This window comes from Fragaria vesca, linkage group LG4 (assembly GCF_000184155.1).
Source record: "Fragaria vesca subsp. vesca linkage group LG4, FraVesHawaii_1.0, whole genome shotgun sequence".
In the NCBI taxonomy this organism is placed as follows: Eukaryota; Viridiplantae; Streptophyta; class Magnoliopsida; order Rosales; family Rosaceae; genus Fragaria; species Fragaria vesca.
This window is the reverse complement of record NC_020494.1, coordinates 20,234,643-20,259,250: the sequence shown is the minus strand read 5'-3', so window position 1 is coordinate 20,259,250 and position 24,608 is coordinate 20,234,643. Positions and strand designations below refer to the sequence as shown.

At 39.0% G+C, this 24,608-nt stretch overlaps 2 protein-coding genes, 1 non-coding gene and 1 pseudogene across 4 annotated transcripts in view; 3 read left to right on the top strand and 1 right to left on the bottom strand.

Annotated features, from left to right (window-relative positions):
* The window catches only part of LOC101295621, an 880,650-nt pseudogene that overhangs the window by 825,520 nt on the left and 30,522 nt on the right, over window positions 1-24,608 (top strand). The window contains exons 161-162 of the transcript XR_184594.1: window positions 3,998-6,562; window positions 7,901-9,448. The product of XR_184594.1 is annotated as an uncharacterized LOC101295621 (transcript). The remainder of the gene's footprint in view (window positions 1-3,997; window positions 6,563-7,900; window positions 9,449-24,608) is intronic.
* On the top strand, window positions 9,595-10,967 carry LOC101314457 (probable LRR receptor-like serine/threonine-protein kinase At1g74360-like). Its single transcript, XM_004297535.1, has 2 exons — window positions 9,595-9,770; window positions 9,877-10,967. The coding sequence occupies exons 1-2, from the start codon at window positions 9,715-9,717 to the stop codon at window positions 10,802-10,804; spliced, it is 984 nt and encodes a 327-aa protein (XP_004297583.1). The 5' UTR covers window positions 9,595-9,714; the 3' UTR covers window positions 10,805-10,967.
* Window positions 12,282-12,363, top strand: TRNAS-UGA. The gene has a single exon. It is a non-coding gene; the product is annotated as a tRNA-Ser (tRNA).
* Window positions 20,089-24,188, bottom strand: LOC101301965 (CBS domain-containing protein CBSCBSPB4-like). The gene is made up of 15 exons (XM_004297493.1): window positions 23,944-24,188; window positions 23,654-23,845; window positions 23,199-23,367; window positions 22,978-23,110; window positions 22,715-22,885; window positions 22,491-22,569; window positions 22,288-22,401; window positions 22,080-22,146; window positions 21,766-21,871; window positions 21,602-21,660; window positions 21,407-21,516; window positions 21,175-21,308; window positions 20,919-21,004; window positions 20,719-20,808; window positions 20,089-20,500 (listed from the first exon to the last, which is right to left on the bottom strand). Exons 2-15 carry the CDS (start codon window positions 23,806-23,808, stop codon window positions 20,309-20,311), a joined length of 1,665 nt encoding a protein of 554 aa, XP_004297541.1. The 5' UTR covers window positions 23,809-23,845; window positions 23,944-24,188; the 3' UTR covers window positions 20,089-20,308.

Here is a 24,608-nt window from a genome sequence, read left to right as displayed (position 1 = left end):
ATTGATATTCTGGATCACAAAGCAGTAGAATACAATCCTGTTAGTCAAACCCAAATGTCACTACAACAATAAGCCCTGCATGTCCAGCTACCTGACTGAAGAAAAAACATGATGCTGTAATTGGTTTTTACCCAGAAACAATGCTGGTTAAATTATATGCGGTTGGGGAGTGTCGTGTAGGGAACTAGTTTGTTTCATATTGCTCACTCCTTTGACTAGTCAAAATGTTGAGTTTAATTCTGATAGCTAGTTAGCTACATCTGATAGCTAGTTGCTAAGAATGAAAATGTTGAAGAGTTTTAGTTCCTTACTGTTCATGATTTTTACTCATTTCCCATGTTTTAGGTGTGTGTTTCTTGTCTGCAATAGAAATAAGGAGCCAACACCCTGAATATGACAAGCATTTATGAAAATGAATGCTCAATAAAAGTGTGTAACTCTTGGGTTCTTTAGTCCAAAGTCCCAAACAAGTGGATATGAATAGATAAGACGATGCTTGGATTTTAGCATCCTAATGGTGACCGATTTGTAAACAACAACAAAAAGGAATAAATATCTATGCATATGCTTAGAAGTAGTAACCACAATTCTAACACCTCAAATAATCATCCCATAAGATTGGAACAAATCTTAAAAAGGAAGAAAACTAAGAAAAATAAAAGTTAGGATGTACCACCTAGTTATATGGTTTAAATAACTTTCAATATCGAAATATGATTGTAAGTCACAATACCCAACATATTAGTAATATGATCTATTAGTTGTTGTTTCGTGTTAATAAGTAAATATTTATACTCAAAGTATTATATGAATTTTTATTTGATGTTCTTGTAACAAAATTGTCATGCAGAGATTGCTGAATATAATACAGATGAGAATGTGATCCTTGAGGACCTTGTCTCATTACTATATGTGCCTCTAGAGTCACATGTATTTTTGTATTAATATGTTCATTGTCTTTATACTATTTTTTAGCATAGATCTCTGTAGAACTGCAGACCTCAAATCACATCACTAAGATTAGTGATTGTCCTCAACATGATGGCCTTGTTAATGAATACTAGTTTTGGCTGCTCACAATTGGATTATGAATTTGCATACCCAATTTTAGGACATGAGTTGTGACTAGAGTAGTGAAACAAAATCCAAACAATATATTAGGACCTGTCTTGAATAAAAAAGTTAGGCAGTGTAGACAGTTTAAAGACATTAGTGTTTGTTGTGCATGTTAAATCCTTAAATAATATCTATTGAAAAAAAAAAAAAAAACTAGCCAGCACCTGTCATCCATATTGTGTTTGCTTAAACATTGTATAAACTAAAATCTGTGATTAGGGACTGGAATTAGTTTAATACAACAATCTGAAATGGCCTAGTGATGGAGCAAAATAACTGAAAAAGTTCAAAGATTTCATCAAGCAAGAACCAGATATAATACATGTTCACCACTACTTGTTCATCTTCTATGCCTAATCATTCAGCTGTCTGTCACATCAGGCATCATAGAACAGTAAATCAATGTCCCTATTTTTTTTTTCTTTTGTTCTTTCCATTTCAAATGCTGAACACATGCTGAAGAAGAAGTCTTTGAAACTGTGAAGTAAGAATATAAGCCGGGAACTGGCATCTAACAACATGAATCGACGGATGCCAGTTACTAACCTACCTGGGGTGGATAACTAGTACTATCTTACAGTTGATGGCATTAGGCCTAACCAAATGCTTTTGGAATTCTCTACAGCTGAAGATTCACAGTTGATTGTGTCACTTGTGTGAATTCACACCATAAGAGTAAATAAGGATGTCCTTACCTGAGAAAATACTCTCTCTCTCTCTCTCTCTCTCTCTTTCTACACACACACACATACAGAAGTAACAGAACAGATCAGTACGAAGTAAGAGTTGCAAAACAAGAAGCACGAACACTAATTCTATCAACAATTGAAGATTTATATTCATCATGTTATCATTTTTCAGAGAGATAAGTACATGGAGACAATCATAACAAAACCGGTGTAGAATAAAAGAAGTGAGCTAGCTACCGGATACCAATCTCATTGTAAGGAAGAATGAAGACTAATTCTGGGACATGTCCATGGCTTCATTCTCGTCGATCGCTTCAGCTTCAAAACTTGGAGCATACCAACCCAACTGGTCAGTAATTTTTTTCAGTCTTTCTTCTTGTCCATTTGAATTCCCTAAAGCAGTAGTGAAAGGATACAAATAGAATACTTTTGTGGCCATACACCTGTAAGAAACCAAGTCTCCTTTCACCAGAAACTCCAGCACATCTCGGCCAAACCCTCCATCAACCTCAGCTTGTAAATATTGGCCTGTTATCAGAAATCTTTCATTAAGTTGACCTAAGCTTAGAATACGTAAAAACTTTGAATATTAGCAACATTCCATATTAGGTAATACTGCTTCTGCTTGATACTCAAGTTTCATAATTTATTGGCAACAATCTATCTTTACTTCACTACTTGAAAAATTGACATATTGAGATAAACACATGACCAATTTTGTGCCAAGTTCAGCCTAGTTACCATCTGGGGTGTCCTTCAAGATCTTAATTTTCGGATTCTTTTGAGTTTCCAAGATTGCTTCTTGCAACTTCTGCACAAGTTCAAAACATGTGAATTTCAGCATCATGTAAAACTTGAGACTACTTACACTTGCGATACATAAAGACATAAAGTTATACCAAAGTTCTGGTCTTTCATGTTCAAACCAAGTTAAGTTCTTAACCAAACCTGAATAGCATTGTCTGTAGATTTTTCAGGAATCGTCAACGGAAACGCAAACGATGATGATCTCGGATTTGTTGATATGCATCCCGGATTAATTGAAGGACAAGGTCTGATTTTTCTGAAAAATAAACACACGCAATGTAACATTGATCAAACAGACCAAAGCCACATTGGAGACAGATGCATGGATGATGGATGCTAATCAGCAAAATGCGAAGAACCCATTAAAGAGAGATGCCTTTATTTCAAAACCCATTTAGCAATCTTAATTGAAACTCCATGGATACAGACAAACACTGAAAACTGCTCAATGACAAACACAATTGTCACCGAAATAGCAAAAATGGCAAAATTCAAAAAGACAAAAATTCGAGAAAGTATACCCATTTTCGAGGCCAACCTGCAGAGTCTTGGACTGAGAGAATGGGGTGGTGGGAGGGGCTAGATTGGTCTGGGAATTGAGAGAAGGGATAGCCAAAACAGGTAAAGGAGAGGTGAGTGTAACACTGAGCGCAAAGGAAAGTAGAGCTGGTACAATTATGGGTCTAGGGGTTAAATTGTGCAGAGTGGGTTGTGGGTTTTTAAGCAAATGAGAGGATACAGAGAATGAGGGCTTGGAAGTTGGAGGTAGAAGATGACCCATCAAGCTCATGTTTTGGTTTATCCTTGTCTCAAGTCTCAACCTTTCACTTCCATGCGCTCTGTTTCTCTCCTGCTTCTTTTTCCCTCGGATTAAAACGCAGTGTTTTGCCTCCAAAATTGAAAATTGTATAACAGCCACATATATGCAAATTTGATTAAACGACATATAAATCTTCTGCCGTTTTTTTTTTTTCTCTCACTTTCTCTGTTTCTGCCTGTTAGATCCACATGACTGATGACTAGCCACTATCCTTATTCCTTAATCCTTGCATTATGTATCTCAATGTGAAGACCAAAACGAAGAATACGATGAATAGAAAAACCAACCCAGAGTATTTAACATCAACAGTCTTCAAGAATCCAGGGAGCTACCTAGTATTCAATATCCATGCCTCCTCCATACCTGAGACAGAGTGCACTTTCCTACACTTCTAACATGCCTGTTTGAATCATAACATGTTAGGATATCTAGTTCAATACTCAACTTCATCCCTATAAATTCAGTTCAATTTTCAGTTAATGTCAACCAGTTGCAACAGAGAGATCCTCTTTAATTTGTACTACATGCAATGGGCAACTATATCCTCTTTCTGTTGTTGTGTCAGTATTTGCTGATTGCTAGTGAACATTGTTCGGGTGAGGAACTTCCAGGCGGTGCGAAATGCATTGACGAAGAGAGACGAGTGCTTCTCACCTTCAAACACCATCTTACTGATCCTTCCGGCAGGCTTTCTTCTTGGTCAAGCGGCGACGATTGCTGTCAATGGAATGGTCTTTCATGCGACAACCAGACTGGCCACATAGTAAAGATGGATCTCCGGAATCCATATCCATACAGAATTTATAATGACGAGTGGGATTTCAAGGACTACCAACAGTCTTGCTTGAGTGGTAAGATAAATCCTTCTTTGCTTAGCTTGAAGCATATATATTACTTAGACCTAAGCTGGAATGATTTTCATGGGATTCACATTCCCAACTTCTTGGGGAAGCTTACAAGCTTGAGGTATCTCAATCTCTCTTATGCTTCATTTCGAGGAGAGATTCCCCATTTTCTTGGTAACCTCTCAAACTTGAACTATCTTGACCTTGACAATAGCCGTCCCAGCAACAGCCTTGACGAAAACCTTTCTAAAAATTTGAATTGGCTTTCTCGTCTCTCTTCCCTGAAGTACCTCAATCTCGGACGAGCTAACCTTGGTGGTGCAGGAGTGAGTTGGTTACATTATATCAACATGCTTCCCTCACTGTTGGAGTTGCATTTATCTGCATGCGGCATTGATTCAAACCAGCTTCCACTCCTATTACCGACCGTTAACTTTACATCCCTTTCAGTCCTTGATATGTCTGAAAACTCTTTCAATTCTTCGATTCCAAGCTGGATTTCTAATCTGACAAGTCTAAGCACACTTGATCTACACGGCAATTATTTTGCTAGTCCCATTCCAAATGAATTTGCAAACTTAAAAAATCTCGAGCACCTTGATTTATCATTCAATTACCTTGATGGTCAAATTCCTGAAGTTTTGGGACAGCTTTCCCAGCTAGTCGTCTTAGACCTGTCTCAAAATTTTTGGGAAGGCACCTTAACAGAATCCCATTTCAAAAGTCTCACAAAATTAGACTCTTTTGCCGTTAGCACAGACAGGCCTATGCCTCTCATTTTCAACGTGACATATGACAAACTTCCTCCTTTCAAGCTCCATGATATTTCCATTGTGAATTGTCTAGTCGGTGATGCATTTGCCGTCTGGCTTCAATCACAAACTGAACTGTCGGATGTAATGCTTAGTGGTACTGGACTTTCTGAAATACCAGAGGAATGGTTGTTGAAGATATCATCCCAAGTCGAGTATTTACATTTCACCGACAATCAAATCCAAGGACCGCTTCCATTCCATTCCAAGTTTCCAAAATTGTTCAGATTAGATTTGAGTCGCAATCGATTTTCCAAGTCTATTCCCTTAGATTTTGGACAACTAATGCCAAATCTGAGACTGTTGTACTTGTCTGATAATTATTTAGTTGGTACCATTCCATCCTCAATTTATGAAATTCCGTTGTGGAGCATTTATCTAAGGAACAATCAGCTATCTGGAGAGTTCCCTCAAGCATGGAGTTTGTGGAGCGAAATCGATGTTGTGGATGTCTCAAGAAACAATCTCTCTGGTAATATTCCGAGTTCCATGGGTATCCCAAGTAGTCTTGCTATATTGAAGATGAACAACAATAACTTTGGTGGCAAAATTCCTTCCTTCAGAAATTGCTCTGAGTTGAGTAGACTTGCACTCGGAGGCAACAAGTTTTCTGGTAATCTACCTTCATGGATAGGATCAATGGTGACACTGCGTATGCTACAATTGCGAACAAACTCTTTCAGTGGTCACATTCCCCATCACCTGTGCAATCTTATTGGTCTCCATGTCCTGGACCTTGCTCAGAACAACTTTTCAGGTACCATTCCAAAGTGTTTGGATAATATCACTTCCATGGGTAGCGAGCCCAGTGGTTGGCCTGTGTACGATTATGCTGAGCAAACAACAATAATATCAAAAGGAAGAGAACTAGAATACGGTGTTTACAATGCAGGTTTGGTGAAAAGTATTGATCTTTCCTCAAATAACTTGGAAGGTGAAATTCCTGATGAAATAACCAGTCTCATTGCACTGGGTACCTTGAACTTGTCGAGGAATCATTTACATGGAAATATTCCGTCAAACATTGGAAACTTGAGTTCGCTAGAAACACTTGACCTCTCACACAATCACCTTTTTGGAGAAATTCCTCAAAGCTTGTCTTCTTTGAACTACTTGTCTCATTTGAACTTGTCTTGTAACAACTTTTCTGGAAGAATTCCTTCGGGCAATCAGCTCCGAACACTGGTCGATCCATCCATTTATGAGGGCAACCCATCATTGTGCGGCTTTCCTCTTTCAACCAAGTGCCCTGGAGATGACGAACCTACTAGCACTGGAAATCTTCCTGTCCAAAACAATGATGATGAAGATGGCAATGAAAAGCTCGGTCTCTACATTAGCGTCACGCTTGGCTTTATCATAGGCTTCTGGGGTGTTTGTGGCACATTAGTTGTGAAGAAATCGTTGAGGCATGCCTATTTTCAGTTCTTCAACAACATCAAAGAAAATATAATAGTGGCAATTGCAGTGAAAGTAGCTCGTCTCCGAGGGCACCATTGAGTGGAAATGGAACACTTAGTAATTGGTGTGTTCTCCTTTTGTTAAATATGAACTGTGCAAAGTCAATTTGTTTTCTTTTCTCTGTATTCCATCTGCTGTAACATGATTCAATAAGATGATCACATGGCAACTTGGAATAAAAATGAATTAATGTTCAATTTGTTCCAGTTGGAAAAGTAAGCAGTAATATTATAAATCTAGCTACCCCAGATGAATAACCTGTTATTCAAATTTTCATGATAAGAATTATTTAAAAAATAATAATTAAATAAGATAAAAAGAAAACAAATAGTAAGGCATGATGATTCGAACACACACAAAGAACTACTAATCTGACATATCATTGAAATAGCATATATGGTAAAGTTCAGAAACTATATTCAAGAAAGCATACCCATTTTCGATCCCAGTCTGAAGATCTTAATTTTCATATTCTTTTGAGTTTCCAAAATTGCATCTTGCAACTTCTGCACAAGTTCAAAACATGTGTTATAAGCATCATGTAAAATTAAGACTACTTAAACTTGCAATGCATAAAGTTATACCAAAGTTATAGAGTTTCATGTTCAAACCAAATTTGAGTAGACGTTTAGTTCATCATCTCCAAACCTGAATAGCATTATCTGTAGATTTTTCAGGAATCATCAACAGAAACGCAAATGATGATGATCTCGGATTTGTTGATATGCATCCCGGATTAATTGAATGACAAGGTCTGATTTTTCTGAAAAGAAAAACAAACACACACAATGTCACATTGATCAAACAGAAACTGAATGGATAACAACAAGCTCTGAAAGCTACTAAGTTGACACAATTATAATATCAAACATAGCAATTTTCGAAAACACTAAATTTGAGAAAGTACAACTTTCTCTTTCTCTGTTTCTGCTTGTCAGATCAGTTTTGTTATATCTTCCACATGTTTGAGAAAAAAATATATACAAGACTGATGACTAGCCACTATCCTTATTCCTTAATACTTGCATTATGTATATCTCAATGTGAAGACTAAAACGAAGAATATGATGAATAGAAAAACCAACCCAGAGTATTTAACATCAATATTATTCAAGAATCCAGGGAGCTACCTTGTATTTAAATCCATTCCTCCTCCATATACCTGAGAAAGAGTGGACTTTGCTACGCTTCTAACATGCCTGATTGAATCATGACATGTTATTATATCCTCAGCTTCACCTATAAAAATTCAGTTCAATGCTCAGTTAATGTCACCCAGTTGCAACAAACAGATCCTCTTTAATCTGTACTACAATGGGCAACTATATCCTCATTCTGTTATTGTGCCAGTATTTGCTGATTACAAGTGAATTTTGTTTGGGTGAAGAACTTCCAGGCAGTGCGAAATGCATTGACGAAGAGAGACGAGTGCTTCTCACCTTCAAACACCATCTTACTGATCCTTCTGGCAGGCTTTCTTCTTGGTCAAGCGGCGATTGCTGTCAATGGAATGGTCTTTCATGCAACAACCAGACTGGCCACATTGTAAAGATGGATCTCCGGAATCCATATCCGTACAGCCTTAATGATTATGAGTGGGATTTCATGGACTACCAGCAGTCTTGCTTGAGTGGTAAGATAAATCCTTCTTTGCTTAGCTTAAAGCACTTATATTACTTAGACCTAAGCTGGAATGATTTTCGTGGGATTCACATTCCCAACTTCTTGGGGAAGCTTACGAGCTTGAGGTATCTCAATCTCTCTTATGCTTCATTTTCGGGAGAGATTCCCCATTTTCTTGGTAACCTCTCAAACTTGAACTATCTTGACCTTGACAATAGCCGACTCAGCGAAAGCATTGACGTAACCCTTGCTTCCAAAAACTTGAATTGGCTTTCTCATCTCTCCTCCATTAAGTACCTCAATCTCGGACGAGTTAACATTGGTGGTGTAGGAGTGAGTTGGTTACATTATGTCAACATGCTTCCCTCACTGTTGGAGTTGCATTTATCTGCATGTGGGATGGATTCAAACCAGCTTCCACTCTCATTACCAACCCTTAACTTCACGTCCCTTTCAGTCCTTGATATGTCTGAGAATTCTTTCAATTCTTCGATTCCAAGCTGGTTTTCTAATCTGACAAGTCTACGCACACTTGATCTACATGACAATTCTTTCGTTGGTCCCATTCCCAATGTACTTGCTAGCTTCAAAAATCTCAAGCACCTTGATCTATCAGTTAATCAACTTGAAGGTCAAATTCCCAAACACATTGGGAACTTTTGTACACTAGAGACATTAAATCTTGCTGAAAACTTGTTTGAGAAGGAAGGTATACGAGATTTCTTCAATGGTCTCATAGACTGTTCAAATACTAGACTAGAGTCACTAGATTTGTCTTTCAACTGGCTGGAAAGCGAATTGCCTGCATCCATAGGAAAGTTACACAAACTGCAATATCTTAACCTCGACCGCAACTCCTTTTTCGGATCAATTCCAGAATCTATTGGAAACTTATCATCCTTGAGAGAACTGATCCTCTCCACGAATCTTCTCAAAGGATCCATTCCTGAAGTTTTGGGACAGCTTTCCCAGCTAGTTGTCTTAGACCTGTCTCAAAATTTTTGGGAAGGCACCTTAACAGAATCCCATTTCAAAAGTCTCACAAAATTAGACACTTTTGCCATTGGCACAGAAAGGCCTATGCCTCTCATTTTCAATGTGACATATGACAAACTTCCTCCTTTCAAGCTCTATGATATTTCCATTGTGAATTGTCTAGTCGGTGATGCATTTGCCGTCTGGCTTCAATCACAAACTAAATTGTCAGCTGTCACCCTTAGTGGTACTGGACTTTCTGGGATACCAGAGGAATGGTTGTTGAAGATATCATCCCGAGTTGATTATTTGGATTTATCCAACAATCAAATCCAAGGAAAGCTTCCATTTCAATCAAAGTTTCCAAACTTGTCCAGATTAGATTTGAGTCGCAATCGATTTTCCAAGTCTATTCCCTTAAATTTTGGACAACTAATGCCAAATCTACGAATGTTGATCTTGTCTGATAATCATCTAGGTGGTACCATTCCACCCTCTATTTGTGAAATTCCGTTGTGGATCATTTCTCTAAGTAACAATCAGCTATCTGGAGAGTTCCCTCGAGCATGGAGTTTGTGGACCGAAATCGATGTTGTGGATGTCTCAAGAAACAATCTCTCTGGTAATATTCCGAGTTCCATGGGTATCCCAAATAGTCTTGCTATCTTGAAGATGAACAACAATAACTTTGGTGGCAAAATTCTGTCTTCTTTGAAAAATTGCTCCAGGTTGAGTAGACTTGATCTCGGAGACAACAAGTTTTATGGAAATCTACCTTCATGGATAGGATCAAAGGTGACACTGCGTATACTACGATTGCGCACAAACTCTTTCAGTGGTCACATTCCCCATCACCTGTGCAATCTTATTGGTCTCCATGTCCTAGACCTTGCTCAGAACAACTTTACAGGTACCATTCCAAAGTGTTTGGATAATATGACTTCCATGGGTAGTGAAGATCCCATTGATACTTGGGATTTCTACGATTTTGTTGAGCAAACAACAATAATATCAAAAGGAAGAGAACTCGAATACTCTTCCAATCTAGAGTTGGTGAAGAGTATTGACCTGTCCTCAAATAACTTGGAAGGTGAAATTCCTGATGAAATATGCAGTCTCATAGCACTGAGTACCTTGAACTTGTCGTGGAATCATTTACATGGAAATATTCCATCAAACATTGGAAAATTGAGTTCGCTGGAAACACTTGACCTCTCAAACAATCACCTTTTTGGAGATATTCCTCAAAGCTTGTCATCTTTGAACTACTTGTCTCACTTGAACTTGTCTTGTAACAACTTTTCTGGAAGAATTCCTTCGGGCAATCAGCTCCGAACACTGGTCAATCCATCCATTTATGAGGGCAATCCATCATTGTGCGGCATTCCTCTTTCAACCAAGTGCCCTGGAGATGACGAACCTACTAGCACTGGAAAACTTCCTGCCCAAGAAAATGATGATGAAGATGGCAATGGAAAGCTTGGTCTCTATGTTAGCGTCGTGCTTGGCTTTATCATAGGCTTCTGGGGTGTTTGTGGCACATTACTTATGAAGAAATCATGGAGGCATGCCTATTTTCGGTTCTTCGACAACATCAAAGAAAAGATAATAGTGGCAATTGCAGTGAAAGTAGCTCATCTCCGAGGGCACCTTTGAGTGGAAAGAAAACACTTAGTAATTGGTGTGTTCTACTGTTGTTTAATATGAACGATGCAAACTCAATTTGTTTTCTTTTCTCTGTATCCCATCTGCTGTAACATGATTCAATAAGATGATCACATAGCAACTTGAAATAAAAATGAATGTTCTATTGGTTCCGATAAAAAAGTAAGCAGTGATATTAGAAATCTAGCTACACCAGATGAATATCATACTAAGTGCTGCACAATTTTATTTAAGTCTATCTCTATGTTCTGCCTGTTATTCAAATTTCCATGGATAAGAACATACAGAGAAAACTACTAATTTGACTCATCATTGAAATAGCATATATGGCAAATTTCAAAAACTAATTTCAAGAAAGTACCCGTTTTCGATCCAGTCTGAAGATCTTAATTTTCGGAATCTTTTGAGTTTCCAAGATTGCTTCTTGCAACTTCTGCACAAGTTGAATTTCAGCATCATGTAAAACTTAAAGACTACTTTCACTTACAATGCATACAGTTATACCAAAGCTATAGTCTTTCATGTTCAGACCATATCATTAAAAGTTTAGTTCAACGCATTATATCCAAACCTGAAAAGCATTGTGTGTGGATTTGTTGATATACATCCTGGATTAACTGATGGACAAGGTCTGATTTTTCTGAAAAATAAACACACACACAATGTCAGATTGATCAAACAGACCAAATCACATTGGTGACAAACACATGGATGCTAATCAGCAAAATGCGAAGAACCCATTACAGAGAAATGCATATACCCAAAACCCATTTAGAAATGTTGATTAAAACTCCATGGATAAGAACAAACTCTGAAAGCTACTAATTTGACACAATCAATTATAATATCAAAAATGGAAAATTTCAGAAACACTAAATTTCCATCAGTAAATAGCAAAACACAAATGGCAAAGGAAGGCGTAAATCAACAGAATTGAAGGCGGGAATCACCAGCTTGCAGCTGTCGAATGTGAAATCGGAGAGGCCTAGGGATTTGAAGACGTCGGTGGCCTCGTCGACGACGGTCGGACGGTGGAGATTGAGCTCGTCAGTGCAGCCGGAGCGACGGCGGTGGGGTTGAGTTAGGGTTCACTGACACTGAGAGTGACGGTGGTGACGGTGACGGTGACGGAGGAGAAGGAGGTAGGGAGCGGAGTGAGGATAGGGACACGCGGCAAGTGATGAGTGGCGGAGGAGGAAGGCGGGAGTAGGGTCACGTCTAGGCGGTTGGTGGTGACGTGGGCCTAGCGGTTGGGAGGGGTCCACCTGTAAAATAAAACAAAAATTAATCTAATGGGTATTTTTGTCTTATGCGGGCCGGAGGAAAAAGGCTACGTCTAGGCGGTTTGAGGTGACGTGGCCCAGCGGGTCAGACTCAGTGGGGTCCACAATTTAAAACAAAAAAATTCTTTTTTCTTTAGTCGTTATTGATAGATTATATAATGTACTGTGAACCTTTTCAGCAAGAGGTCGATATGTCCGAGTGGTTAAGGAGACAGACTTGAAATCTGTTGGGCTTCGCCCGCGCAGGTTCGAACCCTGCTGTCGACGTCTTTTTATTTTAAGTTTGAAAGCAAACCGCAGGAAAAGTATAAATGAAGAACAAATCTATTCCAACTCATCGAACAGTAATGTAAGAAAAATTGACATAACCATATATAGCTACATAGTGAACATCAAAATCCACATCTCACATTTCTTACATTTTGGTCAGTGATCAAACATTTCACTGGCTTCCTTGAGAAAGGTTTGAACAAAGGGCCTCAACTCGAGTAACATAGGTTTCTTTTTGGAAGGAACTTTCACTATGAGAATGTCTTGCGGAGGATCATCTGTGAATCAGTTATCTACATATGCACATTTTTCCTCGATCAGATCATCAATACGGGCGACTCTCTCATTGAGGTGTGATTGAGATTGAGTACCACGTGGAGTGTTTTGTGATGGAGTACTTCGTGAGTGGCGACCTTGCGTAAAAGCTCAATTTCATCATTGTTATAGTTAAAACTGAATGTCACGTCAAAGTTGGCACAATCATCACACAAGCACAAGTAGTAGAAGCAGGAGCACAAGAATCTTTAATCTCTATCTGATCTATGCTTGTTGTTGTTCCCAGATGATGAACATAAATCTCTTCTTCTACCTTAGGCCTTTTTGTGGCCCTCTCCTCACAGATGGAGAATTCTTGACCAGAGTTATTATGGATCGGAAGAAAATCGATCTCTATACTCATGATGATTTGATCATCAACTAAACTGGTTAATTTAGCTAGAGAGAAGATCTACTCGTAATTATATGCCTTATATAGTGAAATGAATAGTTTCCTTTCTGTACCACAGGAATTAATAATGATGATTCTGTTTCCTTTTTATTGTAGGAAACGAAATTTAATATTTTTAATAACTAGTAAACATGAGAAAAAGAAATTGTAATTTGCAATTACGATGTAGCTGACACTGATGTAGCTGGATCATACCAGATTTGCAAATCCTTTCTTGTAATTTTTTTCCATTCCAATCTTCTAGTGTAAAAGGAACAATTCTCCAAAGAAGAGAAAACAAAAGTAACAGAGGATGAACTCTCAAAAATCCCGACAAGAACTAAAACACTGCATAATCATGGGACTATTTCTCTGGCCTCCTAAGAGCAACTTCCTCATTTCCCTGCTAATTATCTATTCCGGTGTAACCAAATTCACCCTCGTTGGTGATAACAGAGTCCTTGTCTACATGACTCTTTTTCCACAAATGGATTGATTTTTCAAACCAGCTCGGATGTACCCAAAGGAGCCGGCCGGTGAGGTTCCAACACGATCAGCTACTGCAACCTCTGGATCCACTAGTTTTTCAACATAATAAGCTTCCAGTGACTGCTCTTCCATCTTCTATGTCTTCTTCTAATTCTTCTTCTTATTCCGGTGATCACTCTTTTTCCACATACAGTTTGATAATGCCTTCTTCAGTTCTTCCTCAACAGAAGCTTATCGGTCTCAGAAATCAATTTGACACTCTAACTTCTTCGTCTTATCAGTCTTAGAAAACCATTCAACACCTTTTAGCACCATCCTCACATCTCTGTCGAAAACCTTACCGCACATCACTTCATCATTAAAGAACCTGCTGTGTCTTCGCCTAAGACGTTGAAGAACATCTGCAAGATAAGTCCCCCTTCATCATCTTTCAACTCACACAAAGACTTGTGCCTGCTCTTCAGAGTCAAAGAATATAGTTCAATTCTGTAAATCAGATGTCTATGAAAATTTCAATCCTATAATACAGAGTACATGTATTCGGGTTGCTTTTGCCACATAAAGCTTGCAGCCTGGATCCACTGTGGATGAACCAGAAACCTCTTCTCTCTCACTGCCCATTGCGAACTTTCTGTTTTCACATCTGTTTCAATCACATGTGTGACTGAAGGATCCATTACTTTTGTTGAGCAAACTGCTCCCAACCTCTCTGCCATGTTCCACAACTTAGAATGGGCTTCTGATGCCAAAACACAACCAAAGGCAACTTTACACCCTTTCAATACTTGACTCCTAACACTTTCTAACACTTCCCTCACATCTCTATCGACTAGATTCTCCCCCGCAGCCACTTTATCATCGAAGAACATGCCGTGGATGTGCTTAAGGAGCTGAAGAATGGCCGCAAGATAAGCCCCTTGAGTCAGTGCATCGCTTTCATCGGTCTTCAACTCCGCATGAGACACACAATACTTATAGCCAAAAGAGTCATAACTGTTCCTAAAGAACAGATACCTCTGCATTAGCAACACATTCTCCTGGTTCTGCTCTGTCCACACATGCTGTGTATCATCAAGCACCAATACAGCACTCTCTTTGGCACACACAACATCCAAACTCTTTTCAAAATTCCTGGTGCTATCATCTCTCGAAACAACCCTGTCACCAATGTACTCGTTCTTCGGATCCAGCAGCTTAACCATCTGCTGCGCGTAAGGCCTGTCCCCCATCGTATACACAGACATCTCAAACATCTCACTGGCCTCCTTCAAAAACATCCCAACAAACGGCCTCAACTTGGTCACCAAATCCACACCCGAATTTCGCACCACAAAAACATCTCCCAGTTTGTGATCTCCCTCCAACAAGTACCGTTCCTGCTGCGTCAAGTACCCCGCCGCAGTAGTATTGAGCAATGTGTGATCCAGATCAAGCACCAAATGAAGCTTCTTCTGTTGCAGCAACTGCTTAGTTCTCAAATTGCGTTTTCCCAGGTCAATTTCACGAACAATTTTAACCCTCAACTCCTCCATTTCGGATTTCTCATTCTCATTCTCATTCTGATCCAACCTTTGCCCGCAAATCAAGCACATGTCTTTATAAGACCCAGCAAGATGTTCACACAAAGAACCATTCTTCTCTACTTCCAAGACTCCCGAGCTTGAAATTGACGACGACCCATTGCAATTCACCTCCACCTTACGCCGTTTTGAGCTCTGGAAACTTTCGGAATCGGAATCGAGTACTTCGTCGAGAAACTCGGCGAAGTCATCGACGGGATTCTCGCCGCTGGATGACTCGGGTATCTGAGAATGGACGGCGAGGCTCATAGTGAAGATGAATAGAGATGAAATTTGAGGATTAAGCAACGGGGAAAGTTTGAACCTTGTGGAATTGGAAATCGGCGATTTGGGGGTTTAGGGTTTGCAGAGAGAAACGTTGTGAATATTTGTATTCTTTATGCGAATTGTTCGGTGTCAATGATTATATAGGAGGGAGAATTTCATATGTGGCAGAATACCAAAATTACCCTTCGGAAACAGCCTGGTCATGGAGACTGGAGAGCTTCAAGGACCAACTTATAGCAAGCCCAACAAGTAACATCAAGCCCTTCAAATAACGAGGAAAGTTAAATCCAATTATCGAAAAAAATCATCAGAAATTCTTGTACACACGGTGTGTACACCTTGAACGAAGAATGCTGCAGACCAGCGGTGTGTCGTAGATCAAGTACGTGCTCAAGTGAAGTTTTGTCGTGTACTCGGTGTTTTCAGTAGCAGCTTGCTAATGCTCTCATGTATGTTAACAAGTTTCACATTTAGTAAGCTTCTTTGAGGAGTATTTCACAGTTGTAAAACAGGTTTAGGATCTATATAGAGCAAAAAATTGAAACCCTGAAAGACATTTGCAGAAATAGCTGCTTCTCTTATTGATTTCTAAAGTCACAAATTTCAACCATAACAGAACTCCTAGGTCCATGAGATAGAACAAAAGCACAATTTCACTGATGTATTCTATACATAGCTAGTTATAAAGAACACAGAGGATATCTTTAATTTTTAGTTTTGGACCTTGTTGTGAGAGAAGATCTCATATCTACAATTGCTGATTGGTCTGCTCCTAACTTGATGGCCTCTTTGCTTGCTCTAATGAACCTCGAAACAGCACCCTTTGTGTACTCATGAGCTTCCTTCACACTCATCTTCTTGCTCATTCCATCAGGGAAGCTGCTCAAGAAGTGATCTCCATTAAGCACTGCAGCTAACTGAACTACCTCCCCTTGAAACTCAGATAAACCACCATCTTCCTTCGCCTCTGTGGTCCTCAAAGGCGTCACATCCGGCAACGTCACTGCAAGAATTCCATTTCACACATATAAGTTTCTTCTTCTGATGTCTTAAACATAATAATGTCAGTCTAGCTAGCAGTCTAGCACCACGCGTTCAACCAACAGTTTGTCTAATCAAATGTCTAGATTAACAGTCTGGCAATATAACATGTCAAACTATATAGCAAGCGCTCGCGTCTAGTCACTGTTCAATGAAATATGTAATAATTGGGAGTATAGATATGAACCTGGGCAGTCTGTCCTGGGAGAAGATAGTTGCCCAACAACTTGTTCAAATGTCCCAGCCCATGCATCCCTATGTGTCAAGAAATTAGAGGAGAGATTGAACATCTTCTTTATTGTAGCAGGGATTGAAGAATGCTCAAACTCAGAATTTGGAGTAGGTCCTTGTGGACCACTAATTACTGCAAAAACAATCAAAAACATAGACATCACTGCATTGAAGAATGAAAATGACACAGAAAATCATAATTGCTTCTTCAACACGCACCCAGATCATTTATATTCAATGCCAGATGCAAAATTGACCACAATAAATCCACAGCACCATGAACACAAGATCAAGATAAACAATCAAACTTCTAATGAAAATGAAAATGAAAATGATGAAGTGTATCTAGTGTTTACCAGTCCCTTTCTTGATCCATGGAGACACCATAATCGTCGGCACGCGAACCCCGAGCCGATCAAACTTGAAGAAGTAAGGAGCAGGCCCGCTATTCCCATCCGGATTAGGGACATTGACATAAGGAGTCTGGACATGATCGTAAAACCCACCATGCTCATCATAAGTAATGACCAAAAGGGTCTCATTCCACTGAGGACTAGCCCTCAGTGTCTCGTACACTTCCTTCACCAGCTTCTGCCCATTGGCAACATCATGAGAAGGATGATCATCGTTCGCCGGCAAGCCTTTCAGATCGAAATAGCGTGGCTCGATCACTGTCAAACTCGGTAGCTTACCATCTCTAGCATCTTTCTTGAACTTCAAATCATACTGATGAAACTTAAATATGTACTTTAACTTCCTCATGTTCCTGTAAAACAAGGTAGTGGGAATGTTCTGAAAGTAGACCCCAAAATCCAAGCCATTCTCATGAACAGAGTCGAATATAGTCTTCTGCGGGTAGCCCTGCGCCAATTGCTTCTTCACATGGCTGGTGGAGCCGTGTGAAGTAGCAGAGTACACAAACAGCCTGTTGGGCTGTGTTGGGCCCGGAATAGAAGAGAACCACCTATCAAAAACGGCAAATTCCCGGACTAAAGATGCGTAAACCGGCACAGATTCCGGCCTAAAACCTTTCATGACAGTCTCGGATAGATTGGGAGACATAGACAGTGCCTGCTCAACAAAACCTGACATGGAAGGCTTATTAGTGTTACTAGACCCGAATACCTGCTGCGTCACGGCCTCGAATGAATGACCCGGATCCGGATCCACAAACTCGGCATCGTCCGAGAAGCAGATGGATTTCGGGTCCGGGTTTTTGGTTGAAATAGGGTTGCATTCTTGGCCTGTGACACCATTGATGGATGGATTTATAGCTTTCTTCATCCAACCAAGCAAGTGATCAAAGGACCTGTTCTCCATGACCAAAACCACAATGGTCTTGATGGGTTGCTGCTGAGCCAAAGCCGAATGGGAAAGTGGAGAAGTCCATGAGAGAATGAGAAGCAGCAAGAAAAATGAAGGTCTGGTCTTGGAGGCTGCCATTAGTGAGAGAAGATTTAGGGAATTGAGGCTAGCTCTGTGAGAGTATAAATAGCTCAGGAACAGAGAGAAGGGAAGCTTCTGGTTTTGTACTGGTGCAGTGTTAAGGGTCAGATACACATACAGTTGGGTTTCTCTGATTAAGGAAAGCGATAAAAGGAAAAGGGAAGGGAATTATTATGATTTGGTGGCAGAGTACGTATAATCACTCAAGTTGAAAAATTAGTTACGTTGATTATCTGAAAGATGTGATTATTGTGTTGAAGATGGTAAATAATTAAGGGGTTCTTGTGCATTTCTTTAGCGGATTCTGTTGGTACGTGAATGAAGGTCTGAGAGAGACGTGTGGTATAGTTGAAGAAGAAGAAGAAGAGGGAGAAGTAAAATGTCAAAGGGGTTTGACTGACAAATGTCGTTAGAGTTTCACAAATGTCGTAACTGTCAAAGATTGCAAAATTTATGAGGGAGTTTACACGTCATTTGTTGATTTAAATTAAAAATATTTGACCCAAAGTAAGAAAGTAATTGTGTTACCATGTTGAATTATATATGCCAATCATATTTTGGTTGTTAATTTGTTTTGTTTTGGAAGATTACTTGATGAGAATATATTTGGTTTTGTTGAATTTTGTATATTAGGAAACTTTTCTATATAATTAACACGGAATCTTTAACCGCATATTATGATATATACATTTCATGTTTATCGTTCAATGTATATATATGGATATTCTAATGGTTAACAGAATATTGTGGTTTACTTATATAAGCAGTAAAGTTAAATTTTACCCAAATTTAAGGTTTTTATTCTGAAATTGTTATACCTTGTGACGGTAGATGAGTTTGATTAATAATGTTACTGTGAGTTGAGCTTTACAGACATTGAGAATATTAGTTTATATGTCGCATAAGTTGTGAGTTTAGTTTATGTGACTAATGTTCATATTCTTTCTTTCTGTTGCATACCAATTTCGACACTAGTCATACAGGTCGATACTGCATCTATAAAAAAGCAACATGTCACACTCAAAAACTAACTAAATTTTCACCCATGATTCATGGTAATGGTGAATTGTTATGTTACAAACAATGTTCAAAGATAAACAAAAGAGACCACCCCACACTTTATTTTCTTTTGTCAAAGACACACTTTGGCACTTTTGATTTTTCTCCACTTTTGTCAAAGAAACACTTTAACACTTTAGAACTTTAGAGGTGAAACACATTGGGGTTACATAATTGGTTTATAAAAAAATAAAAAAAATAAAAAAGGAAACTTGGGACACAGAATTGTGTAATCGGGGACACTGTTTCAGACACTGTTTCAGTGGGCTAGTCACTAGTACATGTCAATATTCCACTATGACATGTCTAATCTCCAATGCCAAACATGTGAAGCACAGCATGCTTGCAACTTGTAACAAATTGCAACCTCATGAGAGGATTTTGTGTCAAAAAAACACTTGGATTCTTTCTTGTTCTTGCTCTATTTTCTCACATACACACTTCTATATAAAATGTATGCACTGCATGTGAATCCGAGACTTGTGCAAATTGGTTCTGGCGACATGTCCCTCTTTAAATTTGTTTCTGGCCCAAATCACGGGCTTCCTTGTTTAAAAATTGGCCATGCTTGGAGGTGATCATTGATGTGGACCATTGGGAAGACAAAAACAAAATAAGAGTAGCATGAATTCGAATTCTCAATCAAAGAAGCAAAGTACTTTGTTTTCAACTTAAGGATTAAGGATTTAAGGTATACAACAAAGTCAGAGATTTCCACCATGGGAAATTTCCTCTTCTCTGCTAGTAGTACTCCCAACTCCCAAGTTTCATAGAAAATAGAACATTTTGGGGACAGGTGAACCGACAAACAAGTTTTCATTTTTTTTTTTATCTTTAGAACCATCAAAAGAAAATTAAGAACCTACTGTTCAATGTTTATAATCAAACAATCAAAGTCCCTGAATCAAAGAACTTGTACATTTCAGGTAGCACCATTTAGTTCTTACACCAGTTCATGAAGCTGCGTAAATTGGTACGCATCAGAGAAGACATATCTGAGCAAATAATCGTTACTAAAAATTGATTTTTTTTTCGCTTGTTATATGTGTAAGGGATGTATAAAAAGCACAAGTTCTGCTGCTCTACGACATTCAGTCTTAGGCTGCAATACAAAAAAATGGTATCAATTATTGCCGGATCTTTTCAAGTATGCCAAAACGCCAAAGCCTGCTACAAGTGCAGCCCCAGCTGCCGCGGCACTGTATGCTGATGCCCAAGCAGAATCTGCATAAGCATAATCCACGCTTCCTCCAGCAGTTGTAGTTTTTCGACGACGACCAGCTGTTCCCGAGAAATCTAAATGCAATCTCAAGCCCTGCAGGAATCGACCATTCTTGTTGTCAAAACTTCACTGAGCTCCACACGAAGTACAGGAAAATTGTAACAGAAACTAATGTCTCAAACAAAAGAATTATACCATTTGATCCTTTCATCATTATCAGCCAAAAATAAAAAATAGCTCCACACTCAGAACAGTTATGACATTACGTTTTCCATTTAAGCATTGCATGACAGTAGGCACGAAAATCATACCTTCCAACCAACTTGCCTTGCATGGTCCACGGCTGCAGCGAGATCACTATCGGATGCCAATAGTACTTTATCATGGTCTTCGTCTTCATACTACAGAATGTGCCACCCATTAAAATAAGATTAGGGTGAGAAAGTACTCTCTACACAGTATGACTCATAAGTAGATAAATCAACATGTACAGTGGTGATCAGAGAAATACCAAAATTTGAGGAAGGTTGTGCCGGTCAATGTCATCTCCCATTCTATGAATAATGGAAGTTATAAGATCAGTCAAACTCTGAATATCTGAAGAGAAAGAAAAGACAGAGAAAACCAGTCAGGAGCGGTTGTCGATTTATGATTGTAGCATGTATATATAAACCTGGATTAGATGTTTTGAAATTATAACATGCCAATCTATGATATGCACACACAGATACACTCATTTCATTGGCTGCTGGGAACAGGGAACATACTGCAAGTAAATCTGTGCATTCGGCCTTTCTTATCCTGAAGCTTGAAGGCAAAAGTATTTGGAAAAACTGTTGATGGAAAGGGATGTGACACCCTAGTCTCTGCTCCCTCTGAAGCCAGTCTTAAAGAATTTTCACTGCAATGATAATGAAAATGCTTAAGCCCATAGAAAAGGAAAAACGAAGTTAAAATTTCACAGCAAGTCGCTGCACATACAGATAAACAAATATATACCTCCGACAATCCTCATCCTCATCAGTTGGAGTTAAGGCCATGGCAGAATCCCAAAACTTCTGCATCATAGTATTTGCGTTTTCATTACTCACTCCAGCACTATTTCCAACCTGTTTAGATACAAAATGATGTCAAATTTTCTATTTCACCGCTACTAAATTGTAGCAATCAACAATAGGAAGGGACTTGACTTACAGTGGCCACAGCAGCATGAGTGATATGAATTACATCAACCACAGCAACTACAGCTCCATCTGTATTCATTGATCCATAATTATCAGAATTTTAAGTCATCTATTACTTTTAATAATGCAATACAAAAAAAGGGGGAAGATACTCTTATTGAGTCATCATCTTACCTCTGTCTACTACAGGCAGGTGCAGAAATTTTCCATCATGCATAGTGTGCAGTGCATCAACAATTGGTGTATCAACTGAGGCACATTCTGGATTTGGAGTCATGACCTATTAAGAAAATCAAAAGTATGATGATCTGCAGTTTGGATTATTTTCCTCCACTTATACAAGCATAAGGTGAAGTCACTGAAGTGCCCTATGGCATCAGCAGATAATATAACTTCTAATATCTAATGGGCACAATTACTGAGTGATTAGTTTACAGTTTTCATCAGCACACCCCATATTAGAAAATATCAGATTGCTAGGCACATACCTTCTCTACAAGGGTGGTCTTCGGAGAAAGATTTTGTGATATGACCCGCATCAAAATATCCTTAGAACTGACAAGAGTCAAAACTACAAATTATGATTCATTTCTATCCAAAGATGACATGATTAGAATTAAGCAGTTTATAAAATTGTTTTGCAACATGCTGTAAAAAAAATAAAAAAATAAAAGCCACACACACACAAAGACTCACGTAAGGATTCCTCGTGGCTTGTTATCAACTGTCACAACTGCAGAACTAATTCGCATCTCTTGCATCTTCTTTGCTGCTGCCAAAACTGTATCTGTGGGTGAAACTGTCAAGACCCTGGAAGACATATCTATCCGTTAAATGAAAACCTGTATAAACTTAATAATAATGTGGCTACATATAACACATAAAGTAATATTACCTACTTTGTATTCTCCGGAATGATTGTAGACAACGATGGCCTAAATAACTTTTCACGAAGTGTTTCAACAAATGTATTGGAACCTGCATCTCAAAGAAAATAAAACAAACACAGACTCTAATATTCAGGAATCTCAAACATAAAAGAAACATATTCAAACAAAGAAATTGCATAATGTTAAATAGCATAATTTGCAATAAAAATGATAATACTCTACTCTCTACCAACCAGAACTAGAGGTGCCCCAATGTTTTTCAACACCTTCCACAGCAGCAGCTATAGCCTTTCCCTTTTCAGCTGCCCTTTCCATTCGCGCAATGGCATCATACAAACACTTTGCTATATCAAGTAAAGCAATGACCTCTCCATTCTCCACCACAGGCAAATGTCTGAATTTTCCTGTAAAAGACAAATCACCATCATATACAAACAGCAAGCACAGATGGATAGCAGTAAGCCAAAGAATAATATTCCCCCCTTTTATTACCAACCTTGAACCATCTTCTGAAGGGCTTCGACTGCAAGAGTGTCAGAGAGTACAAATATTGGGTTCCTCGTCATAACTTTAGAAACAAGTGTTTCCTCAAGACTAAGCTCTCGTGCAATAACTCTTGTTGCTATGTCCTTCAACCACAGAAAGTAGATACATAGAAAACATTACGGCCAATAAAATCCATGAACGCAAGTCCTCAAAAAACTACAAATGCCATACCTTGTCGGTAAGTATTCCACAAAGCAATGCATTAGAGTCAGTTAACAACAACGCATCAACTCTCCGAGCAGCCATCCGGCGACATGCCTCTTGAACACTAGTACTTTCAGGTACTGTTAGAGCCTTTGATAGCCGCAGCCGCTTTACTGTTCGCTCTCCTGCTAACCCCCTGCCACCAAATCCAAGCAGAGATTAAACCTATGTTAGTTACTTACACTCCAAGACACAATCTCTAAATCAAGTTTCCCTAATAATTATGTGCACACTACAACAGCGTGAAGAGTCTCAACTAACTACCCTAACAAACTCTATCAATATATATATTGAGTTTCGAGGCTCACGTCACATCCAAAACAAATTGTGAAGTTGTGAACCAACAATCGGTTTCGGAATTATTTTTGAGAAGAAAACTGTGGAATACATAAATGAATATGATGATAAATTGTAAGGAATACACTGGAGGACGAGCCGACGAAGTCGATTTTCTGGATGGCTCATGGCCTCCTCCAGCTCCATGATGATGGAGATGGTCAGAGGATTTCTTCTTCTCCTGCAACGATGCGTTCGTCAACGACAGGCTTCTCCTCGAAGAACCGCCTTGACTAGCCATCGTCGCTCTTCAATCACACAAGCTCTACGCTACAAAACTGCACCGAAATCCAATCACCGGATTCAATACAATCACAAATTCAAAATCAAATCACAATTTCATTTCCAAACTCTCAATCCCAATCGGAGACCTTACCGGACGAAACGAAGACCTCGTCAGAGCAGCTCAATCTTTTCGCCCATGCACGAAGCTGTGAAGAAACGATTGGATTAGATTAGGGCGCTGTGAGGGACTGGATTGCAGAGTACGGTGGTTTGGAATTTGAAAACGGAAGGACTCGCGGTCGGCGGCACACCTGGATTCTCCGACCGGCGAGAGAGAGAGAACGGGGGAGAAGGAGACCTCGAGAAGCGAGCCGTACAGATTTTACCCTTTGGCTCTCCAGAAAATGGGACGATTAGAAAGTGGACCAATCAAAGCCCCGCACGTCAACGCTTTCCTAACTGAAAATACCTCCCCATTTTTACTGGGCGCTTTTATGAGGTCTACGACTTTTATTTTATTTTGTTATTTTCCGGTGATCAATTGTGGAGTTACGGTTTTGACCTTATGGTCAAGGCTCCGAGTGAGTACTTTCCGGTCATTTCGAAATGAAAATCAAATATTTAAATATCTGCATGCTCCAATCTATGATTTTATATCATATTTCTGGGTTTTACTTGCCTTCATGTTTCATACTTTCATCGATGGATATCATTCTTTTCTGTGTGTACATAAATTGATGGTTTTATGTATTATTATGTGAATTATAAAGTTTTAAAATGCATGCAAGTCTATCTTTAATGCGATTTACAACGAGA